Genomic DNA, 12,686 nt, shown 5'->3' with positions numbered 1-12,686 from the left:
TGAACAGACCCGGTTTGTGTGGAGTGCTCCATGCGGTGGTGTGTAATGGCTGGATGCGGCGTAGGAATCTAGCCAAATCTATCTATAAACTTCATCACCTTTCTCCCCGTTGCACTCCTCTCTAACCCATCCAAGTTGTCAACACGGACGATTCCAAAGCGGTGCTTATTGGACGCGTCCACGTTGAAGAAGTGTCGTATCCTGTCATCGAGACGCGCCTCCCCTGCCGCTGATGAGCAAAGCAGACGAACGTCGAGTCCCGCCTCCTGGGACGACTCCATCTTGTACAAAACGACCTGCCACTGAAGCACGCCAAACTCTTCCTGGTTCAAAGCGGCGGCCACGTCTTCAAATTCAAAGCACATTCCGTCCCACGTGAAGCCAAAGCGACTATCGCGGCCCTCGAGGCGAAGAATCCTGAGGTGTGGCCAGTCCGCTTCCGACACCACGGAGCGTGCGCACTCGGGGAGCGCGTGAAGAGACCCAACGTCGCCCGTCATATACCTCACGAGAGGGTTGCGCAGCCGGCACAACGAGGTCTGGACAATGATGCCCATCTCGCCGTCCGGGAGCTCGTCTGTGTCTGCCAGGTCCTCGGCGCAAGATGCCGGCAAGATCTCGACCAGCATGTGTCTTGTGTCGTAGACAAAGTCGACGGTACTTGTCGTCGCCTCTTGGCCGGTTATATCTGGGTTACTGGCGGCCCAAGGACCGGCTTCCGCGCTGCCCAGGACAGAGCAAATCCTAACACTATCCCCTAGCGTCTCTCTGATGTGCAGCCGCTGAGCAGCGGTGAGGACCTCGGATGTGTAGATGATCTTGTCTAGTCTGATATGCTGCCGCTCCTCCGGAGAAAGGGTCGACATGTGATGCACCACCTGGATGATCTGACTTCCATCACCGGCCAGCAGGTTGACGTGGTAGCTCATTAGGAGCCGAGCAATGGCGGCTGGGGACATGACATTACCCCCTGCCAGTGCAGTTGCGCCGGCGTTTTCAGAAACTTCTAGCATGAGATCCAAGGATCTGTGACGGACGGTGTTAGCCCTTTGATTTCCCGAGATATATGTATATATATATGTGTGTGTGTGTGTGTGTGTGTGTGTGTGTGTGTGTGTGTATGTTTTCACCCACGGAATTCTCGGCTCCATGAGCTTTCTTTCTCTTCACACGAAGGGGGTAGCAGAGGGAGCGCAATCGCTCATTGAGTTCCCCAAGGTCATTATTTACCGGTACAAGTCGCCCGCGCAGTGAGTCGACAGAACCCAGTCGCTCTGGTCGATTACTCCTGTTGCCCTGAGGAATCGGCCAAACGTGGCTCTGTGTCTCCGGTTTTCAGCGACATCAGTCGCGAAGAAGAGTGGTGTGCCTCCATGCCCGCCACCGGTAATACTGGTGTACACGCCCTTGCGGTACGTGTTTTTGGGATCGACATCATTGACCAGCCGCTGAATCACCTTGTACCTGGATTATTCACGGCCAAGCCGGACGCCACACGTTAGAATGGCGCAGTTGTTACGGGCCTCGGTCCTACAACGTACAGATCTTTCTTGCAAATCGGTTTCTGCGCCTTCAGAAGAGCCTCGCCACCGGGCCTGCTTCGGAGTCTTGTAGTTGTGCAACCGTTGCTGGGTCGGGAGGGTATGTGATGGTTCTCTCGTAGAAGGGGTGAGACCTGGCTACTGCCAGAACCTGTTCCAAAGTATACGCGTCGGGTGCCATGGCTGTGAGGATGGCGAGGCAGAAGAAGGCAAATTTGGTCCAAGCCCACGAATCATCACGTAGTAGACTGTGATTGAATCATGTCATGAAAATGTGGTTGACATGGAACCCTCGTCCTATAGCGACGGAATGTAATACAGGTGACGCCGCAACCTGCAACTAGCAAAAATACTTGCTGGGCGTTTCTCATCTTTCCATTAGCTGAAAAGCATCGGGATGGTCTAGTCTTCTCCTCCCCACTTGGATGCAAGTTCACCAAAATGCAAGAGGGCGTGCTCCACACATTTATACAATTTTATGCCGGTGACCCCTTCCACCGAGTGAACGGGAGGAATATGAACTAGGCAGTTGAACTGGCCAATCACATATGGTTGTGCGGGGCAAATCTGCAGGCTTAAACAGGGAGCGACGTCTGTCCAAAGGTAACCCGTGCCACCTCCGTCCTGCAACAGAGACGTGCATGTCGACGTCGGTCTCTTTTCTTGATGCTACCATCTCCAACTGACAGGGCTACCGCTGCTGCTTTAAATTGTGCACACGACGTTTGCGGAAAACTATCGTCTTAGCTCATGAAGCATTACGGAATGGTAGATGGGCTGTACGGAGTACTGCCCACTCCATCCTTTGGAGGGTCCTACGAGGGTTGTTGACCGGGGATTTATCTTGACATGCCTCCACAATTGCTGTCAAGCTGCGATGCCGCCGATGCCATTGTCGAAAACGCAGCCCGAGTATAAAAGCAAGTCGAGCAAGATGGCCAGGCAAGTTTCTGGTTGTCATAGGTTTCAGTGATCCTTGACACGCATTGCGCTGCGCTCGCTTGTGTCTCAAGTCTCAACCGCAGCTTCAACCGGCCAGAATGGAGACTCCCGTCATCCCACTCCTTCAACAGGTTCATATCGGGCTTGGTCCCAATGGCTACGCGCCCGTGACCTCTGCTGTAACGGCGGACGGGACTGCCTGCGCAAGGCAGTACGGACAACTGATGGACAATCTCCTGCGGCTCTGCCCCGGGCATGTGTGGCCCAAGGATTCCTACAAGGCCAACTGCCCGAGTCCCATCCTCGTCAACCAGCGCCATCAAGGCCGTCTAGAGCGTCTTCACGAGGCGTTGACCAGCGCCATCACCGACATAGTGCAGAGGTGGTGGTCTGACACGGAGGCCAATTTCCCGCAGCGAATGCCGCTCGCAAAGGACGAGGAAGAGCTGCTGCGATGGCTCGACGACCAGGTTTCTCGGGGCAAGGCGATGCCATTCTCGTCCTGTCGTGGGTCTTGGAGACCAGACTTTCTCATCAAAGACAGCCCGCCAGTGTTCCGTGAGGCGGCGGCTAATGGTGAGCCCGGTGAAGGCGAGGTCTTTTGCATAACCGAGATCAACGCCCGGTTTTCCTTTAACGGCTTCATGCATGAGGCTCTGGGCCAGGAGGCACTCGACGATATGGGCCTACACCAGCTTGGCCTGGCCAGCGCAACAAATTCAGCCCAGGTGAGTAAAAATTGTGGGGTCCTTCTTGCTTTCGTTTACTTGAGTTTTTCTTTTAAAGTGTTGGGTTGGCATGCTTTCAATCCCCATTGTGCTGCAGGGACTAATGCATGCTTGTTCATATGCAGCTCTTGGACGGGTTGATGCAGCTGTTCCAGCCGGAGCTGCCTTTGCATCTGCTCCGAGGTGAAGAGCAGGGCATGGACATACACATGTTTGTCAACGTCATGCGGCGGCGGCGCCCTGGGTTAACAATGCGCCCAATCACGCCGGCAGACCTCAGACTGGTGCCCAATCCCGAGGGCAAGACTGGCTTCAAGCTCTGCTGCGTCGTGGGCAAGGGCGATGAATCAGCCGCATCGTCGACTACGGAAGCCGGCGAGCTAGTCGAGGAGATTCACCAGCTGGGACTAGAGCTGCATCAGCGGGAGCTGTCGGGCCTGGAGCCAGAGATGCTGCGGCAAATCAGCCTTCGCTGCTTCAACGACATGCGGACGGTGCTGCTCGTCCACGACAAGAGGATGCTCGGCGTGGTCAAGCAGGAGCTCGACCGTCTTGTAAGCCGGGGCGTCCTTAGCCCGGCCCAGGCCCGCGTTCTCGACGCGGGCATTGCAGACACCATGATCCCCGGCTCGCGGGAGATGAACGAGCTGCTCAGGCTGGCCCAGAAGGACCCCGACTCGAGAAACCAATATCTGCTCAAGCCCGTGCGAGGCGGCAAGGGAGCTGGCATCGTGTTCGGCGATGAGATGAACCCGCATGAATGGGTTGCCGCGCTCGAGCGGCTGCAGAGCCCCGTTCTCGTCCCGGGGGTCTCCTGCGTTGTGCAGCGCCGCATCAACCCCCGGCTATATGACGTGGTAGTAAAGGAATCTGACAGCAGGGCCCGGTATCCCTTGGTGGGCACATATCACGTCGTTCACGGCAAACTACTCGGTCTCGGTGTGTGGCGGACCGGGCCCGATCGAATTTGCGCCATTAGCACCGGAGGCGCTTGGATGTGCTCGGTTATTAGACAGGATTAAAACAAGATTCATAAAACGGCGTCTTTCTCATTGGTTCCTGCATCTCGCTGAATCCGTGCTTACTAGAAGCCGTGAATAACCTCCCACTTCCATGTACGGAGTAGGCCGCAGGTTGAATTGAACGGATGGCCACTTGTCAAGTGAACGCCCTCAGAGTCTGGTCATTTCGAAAGTTGATCGTCGACTCCAGAAAGGCCTTTGTTCGCTGGCCCGTCGAAGAGATTCGGAGCAACTTGGAAGACATGCATCTCTATGTCGGCATCAGCAACGTTGTTGTCACACTGTATTGGGAACACAAACTACTATTTGGCGCCGGCAATCCCAGAAACCTTGAGCAAATACCGATGTGCTACCAAGTGAAGTTAAGCTGCCAATGTACATATTTTCATTTACTACATCGCGCTATGGGGTGGGGAGAAGCAAAGTATCGTATGTTACGAGTCTCGCGCATGATGCTTTTTTTCCCTCCCAGCGCCGCCGCCGAGAGAGTATGCCATGTCCAGCTAATGCAGATGCTAGAAACTAAAACCTGAAACAATTTAGTTGCTTCAATAAACCCGCTAGCCTATCCTATTCCATACTCATGTCTCACGCTGTTAAAAAAAAATCATCCTCTTGTCCCTATTATGCATGCATTCTTTGTGGCAGCGGTCTCTCCGGGAACCTAGTCTATCGCACTACATAGGACCACCTCGGCTGAGTCCAAGATGCAATGACGGCATAAGGTGAGCTGGAGAGTGGATTCACACGGGTCAGTCTGGCTTATAGCAAGTTGTTTAATTCAGGATGCGAGAAAGTCGACTACTTTTTTTTCGACATCAGGCGGTGCTTGCTAGCCGGTCTAGACGACGGCATCAAAAGGGGGGGAAATAGTTGATAATAGACTGGAGACGCTGACCACTCTTCGCAACATGGCCTATGCGGCATCTCTGCTTCGTTCCAATCTTGCCGGTTCCTTATTTGACTCTTGACGTTTGATGCTGTGCAGACATTCGTGCGGCGCCTTCACTCGCCATGCATCAACAGCTTATACGCGGCGTCACCATACGCCCCCTCCGTCCCAGCACCGGCCTCCAACACAAAGCCATCACTCTCTCCCTCGGGCCAGCACCAAGGCCAAGAGTCCAAGCATACAACTCCCACAGTCACTGCTCCCTAGCCACGGCATCATCATCCGTATCAGTCCCCCACCTCCGAGCGCCTAACCTCCTCCACGCCCGGCAGCCTAGCCACGTCGACCTCGTTGCTCACCATCTCCAAAGCCAGGGCATCCTCAAGGTCACGCTCGACTTCCCCGACCCAGAGAGCACATACCTCCAGCACCTCATCGCCAGTCTTCACCAGCACCACGGCCACAAGCTGCCCATCTCCCACAGCGCCGGCCGCGGCTGGTTCTGGGACGTGCGCCCGGCCGCATCCAACTTCCAGACGCGCAACCACCAAGCCCGCTCCGAGACCATGGCCGAGTTCCCCTGGCACACAGACTGCAGCTACGAGGATCCCACGCCGCGCCTCTTCGCCCTCCAAGTCCTCCGCCACGACCACCTCGGCGGCGGCACCCTCTCCGTCACAAACGCCGACCAGCTCGTCCGCCAGCTCTCACCGCGCACGAGGCTGGCCCTCGCAAGGGACGAGTTCCAAATCGCCATCCCACGAGAGTTCGCCAAGAGCCCCGACAGGACGACCATCACGGGCCGGCTGCTCTCCACGAGCCGCGGCCACGGCGCCCTACGCTTCCGGCGCGACATCCTCACACCACTGACGCCCGCGGCCGCCCACGCCCTCGACGAGCTCGACGCCGCCCTGGCGCGGGTACACGTCCTGGCTCCCCACGCGACGCTTCACCTCCAAGCGGCCGACCTGCCGAGCGGTTCCGTCATACTCGTCGACAACTTCAGGTGGCTCCATGCCAGGAACGACGTCAAGGACCCGGCGCGGCACCTGCGCCGCGTCCGCTGGGACGCGGTCCCCTTTGCAGCAAAGCCGTGACTTGCTTGGCTTGCGAGAAGGGTATAAAAAAACCGCCACCACCACCACCACCAGTCCAAGTGAGCAAAGAAAAAAAATCGAGAGCTGAATATCCCCCGACTACATGCGATGCCCCGGTCCTACATACACCGTCCGGACATGATTTATCCGCGTTTCTCCACCTGCAGCCCGCCACGTTGCCCAACGAGGCAGGCGCGCTTTCCCCGTCCCAGCGGAACCCGCGTCCGCTCAGCTGCACGCCAATCCGAAAAGATGGTGATTCTCCGAATCGAGCAAGTGTAGACTTGATAAAACAAAAATAAAGACATTCAAAAAAATAAAATAAAATAAATTGCACATCTAGCCTTGTCATATGCCCACCAAGTGAATCGGCTCCGTATGCCACTTTGTCCAAAGGGTCTCAAGCAAAATAAAACAAAGGGGGGAAGGGGGGAGTAGAAAAAAAGGGGGGGAATCCAAGTGCCGCCTTTGCCGTCCATTACTCGTACAATCTATAGCACTACCAGTTCTATAGCAAGGGTTCGTCCGCGCCGGGGAAAAAGGGGCGGAGAGGGGGGAGGCCGACGAGAATACACACCCTCGTAGTGTTGATATAAAATGCCATGTTGTTTCCTTCCGTCATTCTTTGTTCTTTTTCTTTTTCTCCCTCGCAACCCACAGCATCAAGGGTTTGCCACCTCGCAGTCATCTACAACGGACGCAAATCATCCGGGCAGCCAGATGCGTCCATGCCGCCGTCCACTAGTGTGGATTCGGCCCCGCGGGCCGACCCGACGCTAACCTCGCCAAAGGAACAAAAACATAAGGGCAGACGAAATCTTCACTGTGAGCCAAACTCCATCTTCAAGTCACGACGGGACGGGAGATATATGACATGACATATCGCATTATATAAAATCGCCAAAGACAACTTGTCCAGCGTCGCTGTCTCTGAAAATAAACAGCATAGCCTCTGCCAATAGAGACATGTAAGGCACAACATGGGCATGTCACTTCCTTAACCACTTCCCCATCCAACTTCGCTATTCATGAGGTACACATCAGCCCAGTTATTGAAAAAAAAAAAAAAAAGAACACTGGCTTCAATCCTAGCACGCATTACAAGTGCCTGGTAGGGAGGACATAGATGATCCAATTCGCAGAAAAAGCATTCCAAAAGTTGCAAACGCCGGTGCCAGTTGCCACTAGGAAGAGAGCCTCGAGACTCTTTCATGGCAAGTTATCCAGCCACTCCACTCCCCCATCCATCCGTTCCCTTCCCTCTTCCCAAGAAAACAAAACAACATCAAAAATGGTAGTAAAAACAAAAAAAGTTTTCCTTTTGTCGCCAAATCACTCCAGAGTGCTTGTGTCCGTATGCGTGCCGGTATCATCAGTCGGGTATATATCCTGAACGCTCAAGTGCCCCAAGCGACACGAGCCCACGTAGAAAAAACTAGAAACAGAAAAATAAACACAAAGCACAAAGCAATTGCATCTTGTGCTTTGACCACATCAGAGTAGAGACACGGATTACTTTGGTTCTTTGGTGTCGCCAACATTCCCAATACTGCCTCAGTCGCTTGTGCGTGAACATGCCACATGGTCGACTCCATCCATCCATCATGGATCGATCAAAAAGCCATCAGGTGCTCATTGAGTACATGCTCATATCAAGCTGGAATGGTTTCGAAAAGTCGATATCAATATCCTCCCAGTCTGGCGGGGCCCTTGATGGAGGATCCAACAGTAACGTCGGGTCAAGGCCGCTCAAATCCCCTTCCAATGACGCGTTGTTAAGGTCCAGGAGTAGGTCGGTGTCAAATGTTTGCCACGTCATATCAATCTCAAGCGCCGCGCCTTCCGAAATGTCGCTGTTTGGCTCGCTTGAGCCGCTATCCTTGCTGGACTCGGGCGTGTCCTTTGGGGTCAAAGAGCGGTACAAGTTGGCGTCGCTGATTATGGTGGGTAGTCCGTTTTCAAAACCAAGGTTGCTCAGCAAGGCCTGAGGATCGATGGTGCAACCGGCCCAGGCACTCGGCGTGGCCTGCTTGGATCCTGGGGCATCCGATTTCGACTTGCCATCCGCACTCTTGCTCAATGCGCTTCCGGTCCTCTTCATAGCATGATCCTGTGATATTGGTGTTGCTGCAACATTCTTGGGTGTCTGACCTTGCTTCGATGTTGATAGGCTCATCGCAGTTGCACCATCGGCCGGTTTTTGATTCTTCTTGAGGCTGCCATCAGGTTCCAGGCCAAGAGCAAGCGCCAGATTTTCCTTGACGAACTTAACGGGGTCTTCCCTGGGTTTGGTATGCTCCTCTTCGACATGTTGCTGCAGCGCTTGTTCACTTGGGAAGCCGAACGAGCCCGTTTCGCATTCTGGCTCTTTGCAGAGGAACACTGGCTTGGGAGGCTCCTGGCGTCGCATTTCTGGCGAAGCATTCTTAGCTGTCTTTGGTGAAGGAGTCGCGCCTTGCGGCGTCTGTCCTGGCTGCTGGCCGGAAACTTTCTGCTTCTTGCGAGAAGCTGGCAACTGAAGATTCATAACATCTTTGGGCTTTCCAAGATAGCTAGGGTTTCCATGAGGTGATGAGGCTCCGAAGGAGAAAGGAGGCTGCGTAGCTGTCGGCGCGGGAGGCACTGAGGCGCCACCTTTGCTGGCAGACTTTTGCTGGTTCTTGAGTGCCTGCGAATTCTTTTCCAGATTGGCCGCGTTCAGGGGTGCAGGTTGAGACTGCTGGTTTTGTTGCTGGGCCTGCTGCTGTGACTGCGGTTGCTGCGACTGCGCGATTTGATTCTGACCAGCTCCTTGGCCTTGTGGTGCTTGTTGGCCCGGCTTCATCATTCCTCTACCGTACATGCTGGCTGCTAGGTCCTTTGCCATGCTCTCCAACATAGCCCGAGCTTTATCAATTTCTGTGGCATTGATGCTAAACTTGTCTTTCAAAACTTTCATTGCCTCGCCGTCAGAGAATTGCTTCATGATACGAAGTCGCTGCAAATCGCGGGTTAGTGCACAAATTCAGAAACAAATTAGATTGGCCAGCACAAGCCATAGTGCCGAAACGAGGAGTATGATTTCGGCCACTTACAGTTCGGAAAAACATCTTGGCTCGGGCATCATCCCTGGTGATCGAGTACCATTTGGTGAGCCCCCGGCTAACCTTATTCATATCTTGGGCAATACGCTGGAGTTTGACCCCCGTTTCGCCGAGTTCCTGCGGATTCATTGACATTTCAGACATAGATTCTTGACTGAATTGGCGCTGCTCCTCTTGGCTGATGGCCCGAAGTCGGGCAAGGGCGTCGGCAGTAGGTTGCGAACCCACATTTGCACCCTGGGTCAACTGAAGCTTCATGAATTGCTCATATCTGGCGCGTTGTTCAGGACTGAGTCCTGCAATTTGCTGCGGACTGAGCGTATGCGGCGCCTTCTGCGTCGACTGATTAGGCTGTGAGATAGGCCGAGTGGGTGCAGGAGTGCTTGTGTTGGACGTCGTTGCTGTATCCACGGCGTCATCGGTACTAGGTCGCTTGAGGCTCTTCGGGGTGGGTTGAGTTTGGCTGTTCATCCGTGCTTGGGCATTCACCACTTGGCCTTGCTGTCTCTGCCCGGTGGGCTGCATAGAGGCGGTTTGGGCCATGGTCGCAGGACTGGGTTGAGTCTGCGATTGAGAGGTTCGGTTTGGAGGCTGTGGTGTTTGCTGCACTGGCACCGGAGCAACACCCAGTCGGTTTTGTGCACCACCAGCTTGCTGCTGTGCTTGGTTCGGCGTCTGGTTAGGGGTCTGGCCCTGCGGCTGCTGATTCCTCATCTGTTGGGCTTGTTGTTGTTGTTGCTGTTGTTGTTGTTGTTGCTGCTGCTGCTGTTGCTGCTGTTGCTGCTGCTGCTGCTGCTGCTGGAGGAAAGCCTGCCTTTTCAAATGCAAAACCATTGCTCGTAGCTGGTCGTCTGGCAAATGGCTAAAGTTGGATCGCTGATTTCGTACTTGCATGAGCTCCTGTGGCGTTACCTGGAGAACGTGGTTGGGCAAGTTCACATTTCCAACTACCCGCTGCATGCCCATTTGTTGGTGGTTGGGCATCTGCCCTCCGGCGGTTGGCATCGTTGCGGCATTGACGTTAGGAGTTTGGCCAGCTTGCTGTTGCATCGATGCTCGTCGTTGCATGAGAATCTGGAACTGTCTCTGTTGAAGCGCACCAAGCTGGTTACGAGTTGTTGGGGCCAAGGTGCTGTTCTGACTGAGCCAGATCTTCAAGTCTCGCCACTTCTTTACGTCCATGGGCAGCTGTCCGACGATGTTCTGAACATGTGGTGGAAGGTCCATAGCGTCCATCATTGCTTGGGCCTGATTATTTTGGATTGGAATCCGCGGCATCTGCATCTGTTGCTGTGGCTGTTGCGGTTGGTTGATAGGCACGCCCCCATTAGGCTGCTGCAGGTTCTGAGCTCCTTGCACAGCACCCATGTTCAAGTTCATTTGCCCTGCAAACTGGTTTTGTGGTCGATGCTGCTGGCTCATTTGGCCAGCATTCATAGGCACCTGCTCCTGTCGCTGGCTCTGCCACTGTCTAAGGAACTCGTTTAGCTTGTCAGGAGGAAAGCCTTGGATTGCCTGCCGTTGTTCTGGAGACATGTTGGCCAGCATGTTGTTAAAAGCTTGGTTGTTGGGTCTCTGTGTACCTTGATTGAAACGCTGGTCACCGAATGCAACATTACCTTGGCCCATACCTTGACCACCCATGGGGTTCATCCCGCCTGGCGGACGAGATACTGGCGTGTTCAAAGTGTTCATTGCGGGACTCTGTGAAGGAGGCATGCCACCAGTCATACCGTTTTGGGGGTTCTGCTGTTGCTGCATCTTCATCTGTAACTGATTTTGAGACTGTTGGGCGGCCTGGTTCATCTTCATTTGTTGAAGGCTGACACTGCCCTGCGGTGGTTGCTGCTGCTGGCCCTGACGAGGTGTTTGATTTTGTCCTTGAGCACCCGGCATATTTTGGTTGCCAGGCTGGGGAGTGGCATGTTGGGCGCCTCCTGAGCTAGCTGGTACAACCATCTGGCCAGCCTGCTGGGCCATGAGTCCGGTCATCTGCTGGTCCTTGATGCTCTCCATGTTGGGGGTGAATTGGGAAAAATCGTTAGGCTGTCCGGCGTTCATCATATTCTGCCGTTGCTGGAAGGATTGCTGGCTGTGTTGTTGCTGCATCATGACTGCGGTTGCTGCCTGTGCGCCATTCTGGTTCTGTGCTCCAGCCTGTTGCTGAGCCTGTAACCGATTCATGTTATTCTTCAAAACCTGGAATGCCTGATTCTGGAAGAACAAAACCAAAGGGTCCTTTCCTTGGGCCTGGAATTCTGCTAGTTGTTGAGGAGATAGTCTCTGCTGTAAGCTCATTCGCGTGGACGCCTTTTGCTGCTCAGAAGCCTGGGCCATCATCTTAACCGCAAGGTCCATAACCTTGGCCCTATCCGACTGGGCGAGTCGTGACATATCGTTGGGAAACTGCTGTGGCTGCCGATTCTGCATCGCCATGGCTTGTTGGGTCGGTCCCATAGCCCTGCCCATACCTATCTGCTGTTGCTGAAGCTGAGAGTGTTGTTGCGCCTGCTGAGGCAACTGCCCAGGCGGCACCTGATGCTGGAGATGTTGAAAACCCTGTGGCACCTGGCCCATACCACGGCCCATCTGGGCCGCTTGCATATTCATCATGGCCTGTGCCTGAGCTTGTGCATTGGCATTTAGATTGTTTTGGATGTTGGGCTCGTTTGCCTGTCGCTTTTTGAAGAAGTCTAGTGTCTTATTCGCCATAGCCTGATCATATCCCTCCTAAAGCGGGGTTGTTAGTCGGCCGACGTCTCGAGTCAAAGCAGTAACGAGGCGTATGAAGCCCTTGGTACAAACCTTGCTAGATGAATCCATAAACGTTTTACGCTCAAATTCGCAGCCTACTTCCGCGGCTTGCACGTGGTCCAAATTAGCGACCCCTAGCGCGATATTTGAGATGCTAGAAAAGCAGTTAATTTCCTGTTCGCTGCAGGCTAGACGATAATTGGGCAGCCACGTGAAGTCAAGATAGTTGGGCACCTACAGGTCCATAGTCTTCCCCATGCGGTCGTTCAGGCTAACGTTGCCCTGCCAGGTTAGCCCATTTGGCGGTTGTGAGTGTTGAAGGAGCTTTTGATACACCAGTTGCTGGATCTGGTGAGGATTAGTAGTCGGCCGTCGCAGCTGCTGGGGCATCATCTGGCCTGCCCCAGCCATTTGCTGCATGTTGGCGGCCATGGCCGCTTAAACTGCAGTTGGCACGACCCCAGGAAAATGTTCTCGCTTAATAACCGAAACCAACGCCTAGTATAATAGTAATCGAGTGCGTAGTTGCTTTTGTTGCCGCACGCCTAGCTGCCCGGGAAGTTGGAGGATGGAAGCCGAGGGGACCCTGCTTGAAGCACGCCTACGTGACAAGATGAGTGAAACGCT

At 54.3% G+C, this 12,686-nt stretch overlaps 4 protein-coding genes across 4 annotated transcripts; 2 read left to right on the top strand and 2 right to left on the bottom strand.

Annotated features, from left to right (window-relative positions):
• Positions 1-68: 68 nt before the first annotated feature.
• G6M90_00g016190 (uncharacterized protein) lies at positions 69-1,722 on the bottom strand (the record flags this gene model as incomplete). Its single annotated transcript, XM_014693423.1, has 4 exons — positions 69-1,026; positions 1,231-1,464; positions 1,542-1,564; positions 1,624-1,722. The coding sequence occupies 4 exons, from the start codon at positions 1,720-1,722 to the stop codon at positions 69-71; spliced, it is 1,314 nt and encodes a 437-aa protein (XP_014548909.1).
• An 859-nt stretch (positions 1,723-2,581) lies between these two features.
• Positions 2,582-4,233, top strand: G6M90_00g016180 (uncharacterized protein; the record flags this gene model as incomplete). Its single annotated transcript, XM_014693424.1, has 2 exons — positions 2,582-3,211; positions 3,337-4,233. 2 exons carry the CDS (start codon positions 2,582-2,584, stop codon positions 4,231-4,233), a joined length of 1,527 nt encoding a protein of 508 aa, XP_014548910.1.
• Positions 4,234-5,247: 1,014 nt separating this feature from the next.
• On the top strand, positions 5,248-6,222 carry G6M90_00g016170 (uncharacterized protein; the record flags this gene model as incomplete). Its single annotated transcript, XM_014693425.1, has 1 exon — positions 5,248-6,222. One exon carries the CDS (start codon positions 5,248-5,250, stop codon positions 6,220-6,222), a length of 975 nt encoding a protein of 324 aa, XP_014548911.1.
• A 1,624-nt stretch (positions 6,223-7,846) lies between these two features.
• G6M90_00g016160 (uncharacterized protein) lies at positions 7,847-12,491 on the bottom strand (the record flags this gene model as incomplete). Its single annotated transcript, XM_014693426.1, has 4 exons — positions 7,847-9,199; positions 9,297-12,035; positions 12,111-12,213; positions 12,298-12,491. 4 exons carry the CDS (start codon positions 12,489-12,491, stop codon positions 7,847-7,849), a joined length of 4,389 nt encoding a protein of 1,462 aa, XP_014548912.1.
• Positions 12,492-12,686: the final 195 nt, after the last annotated feature.

Source organism: Metarhizium brunneum, chromosome 1 (genome assembly GCF_013426205.1).
Source record: "Metarhizium brunneum chromosome 1, complete sequence".
Taxonomy (NCBI): Eukaryota; Fungi; Ascomycota; class Sordariomycetes; order Hypocreales; family Clavicipitaceae; genus Metarhizium; species Metarhizium brunneum.
Note: the sequence above shows the minus strand (reverse complement) of the source record. Positions and strands in the feature narration are given on the sequence as shown.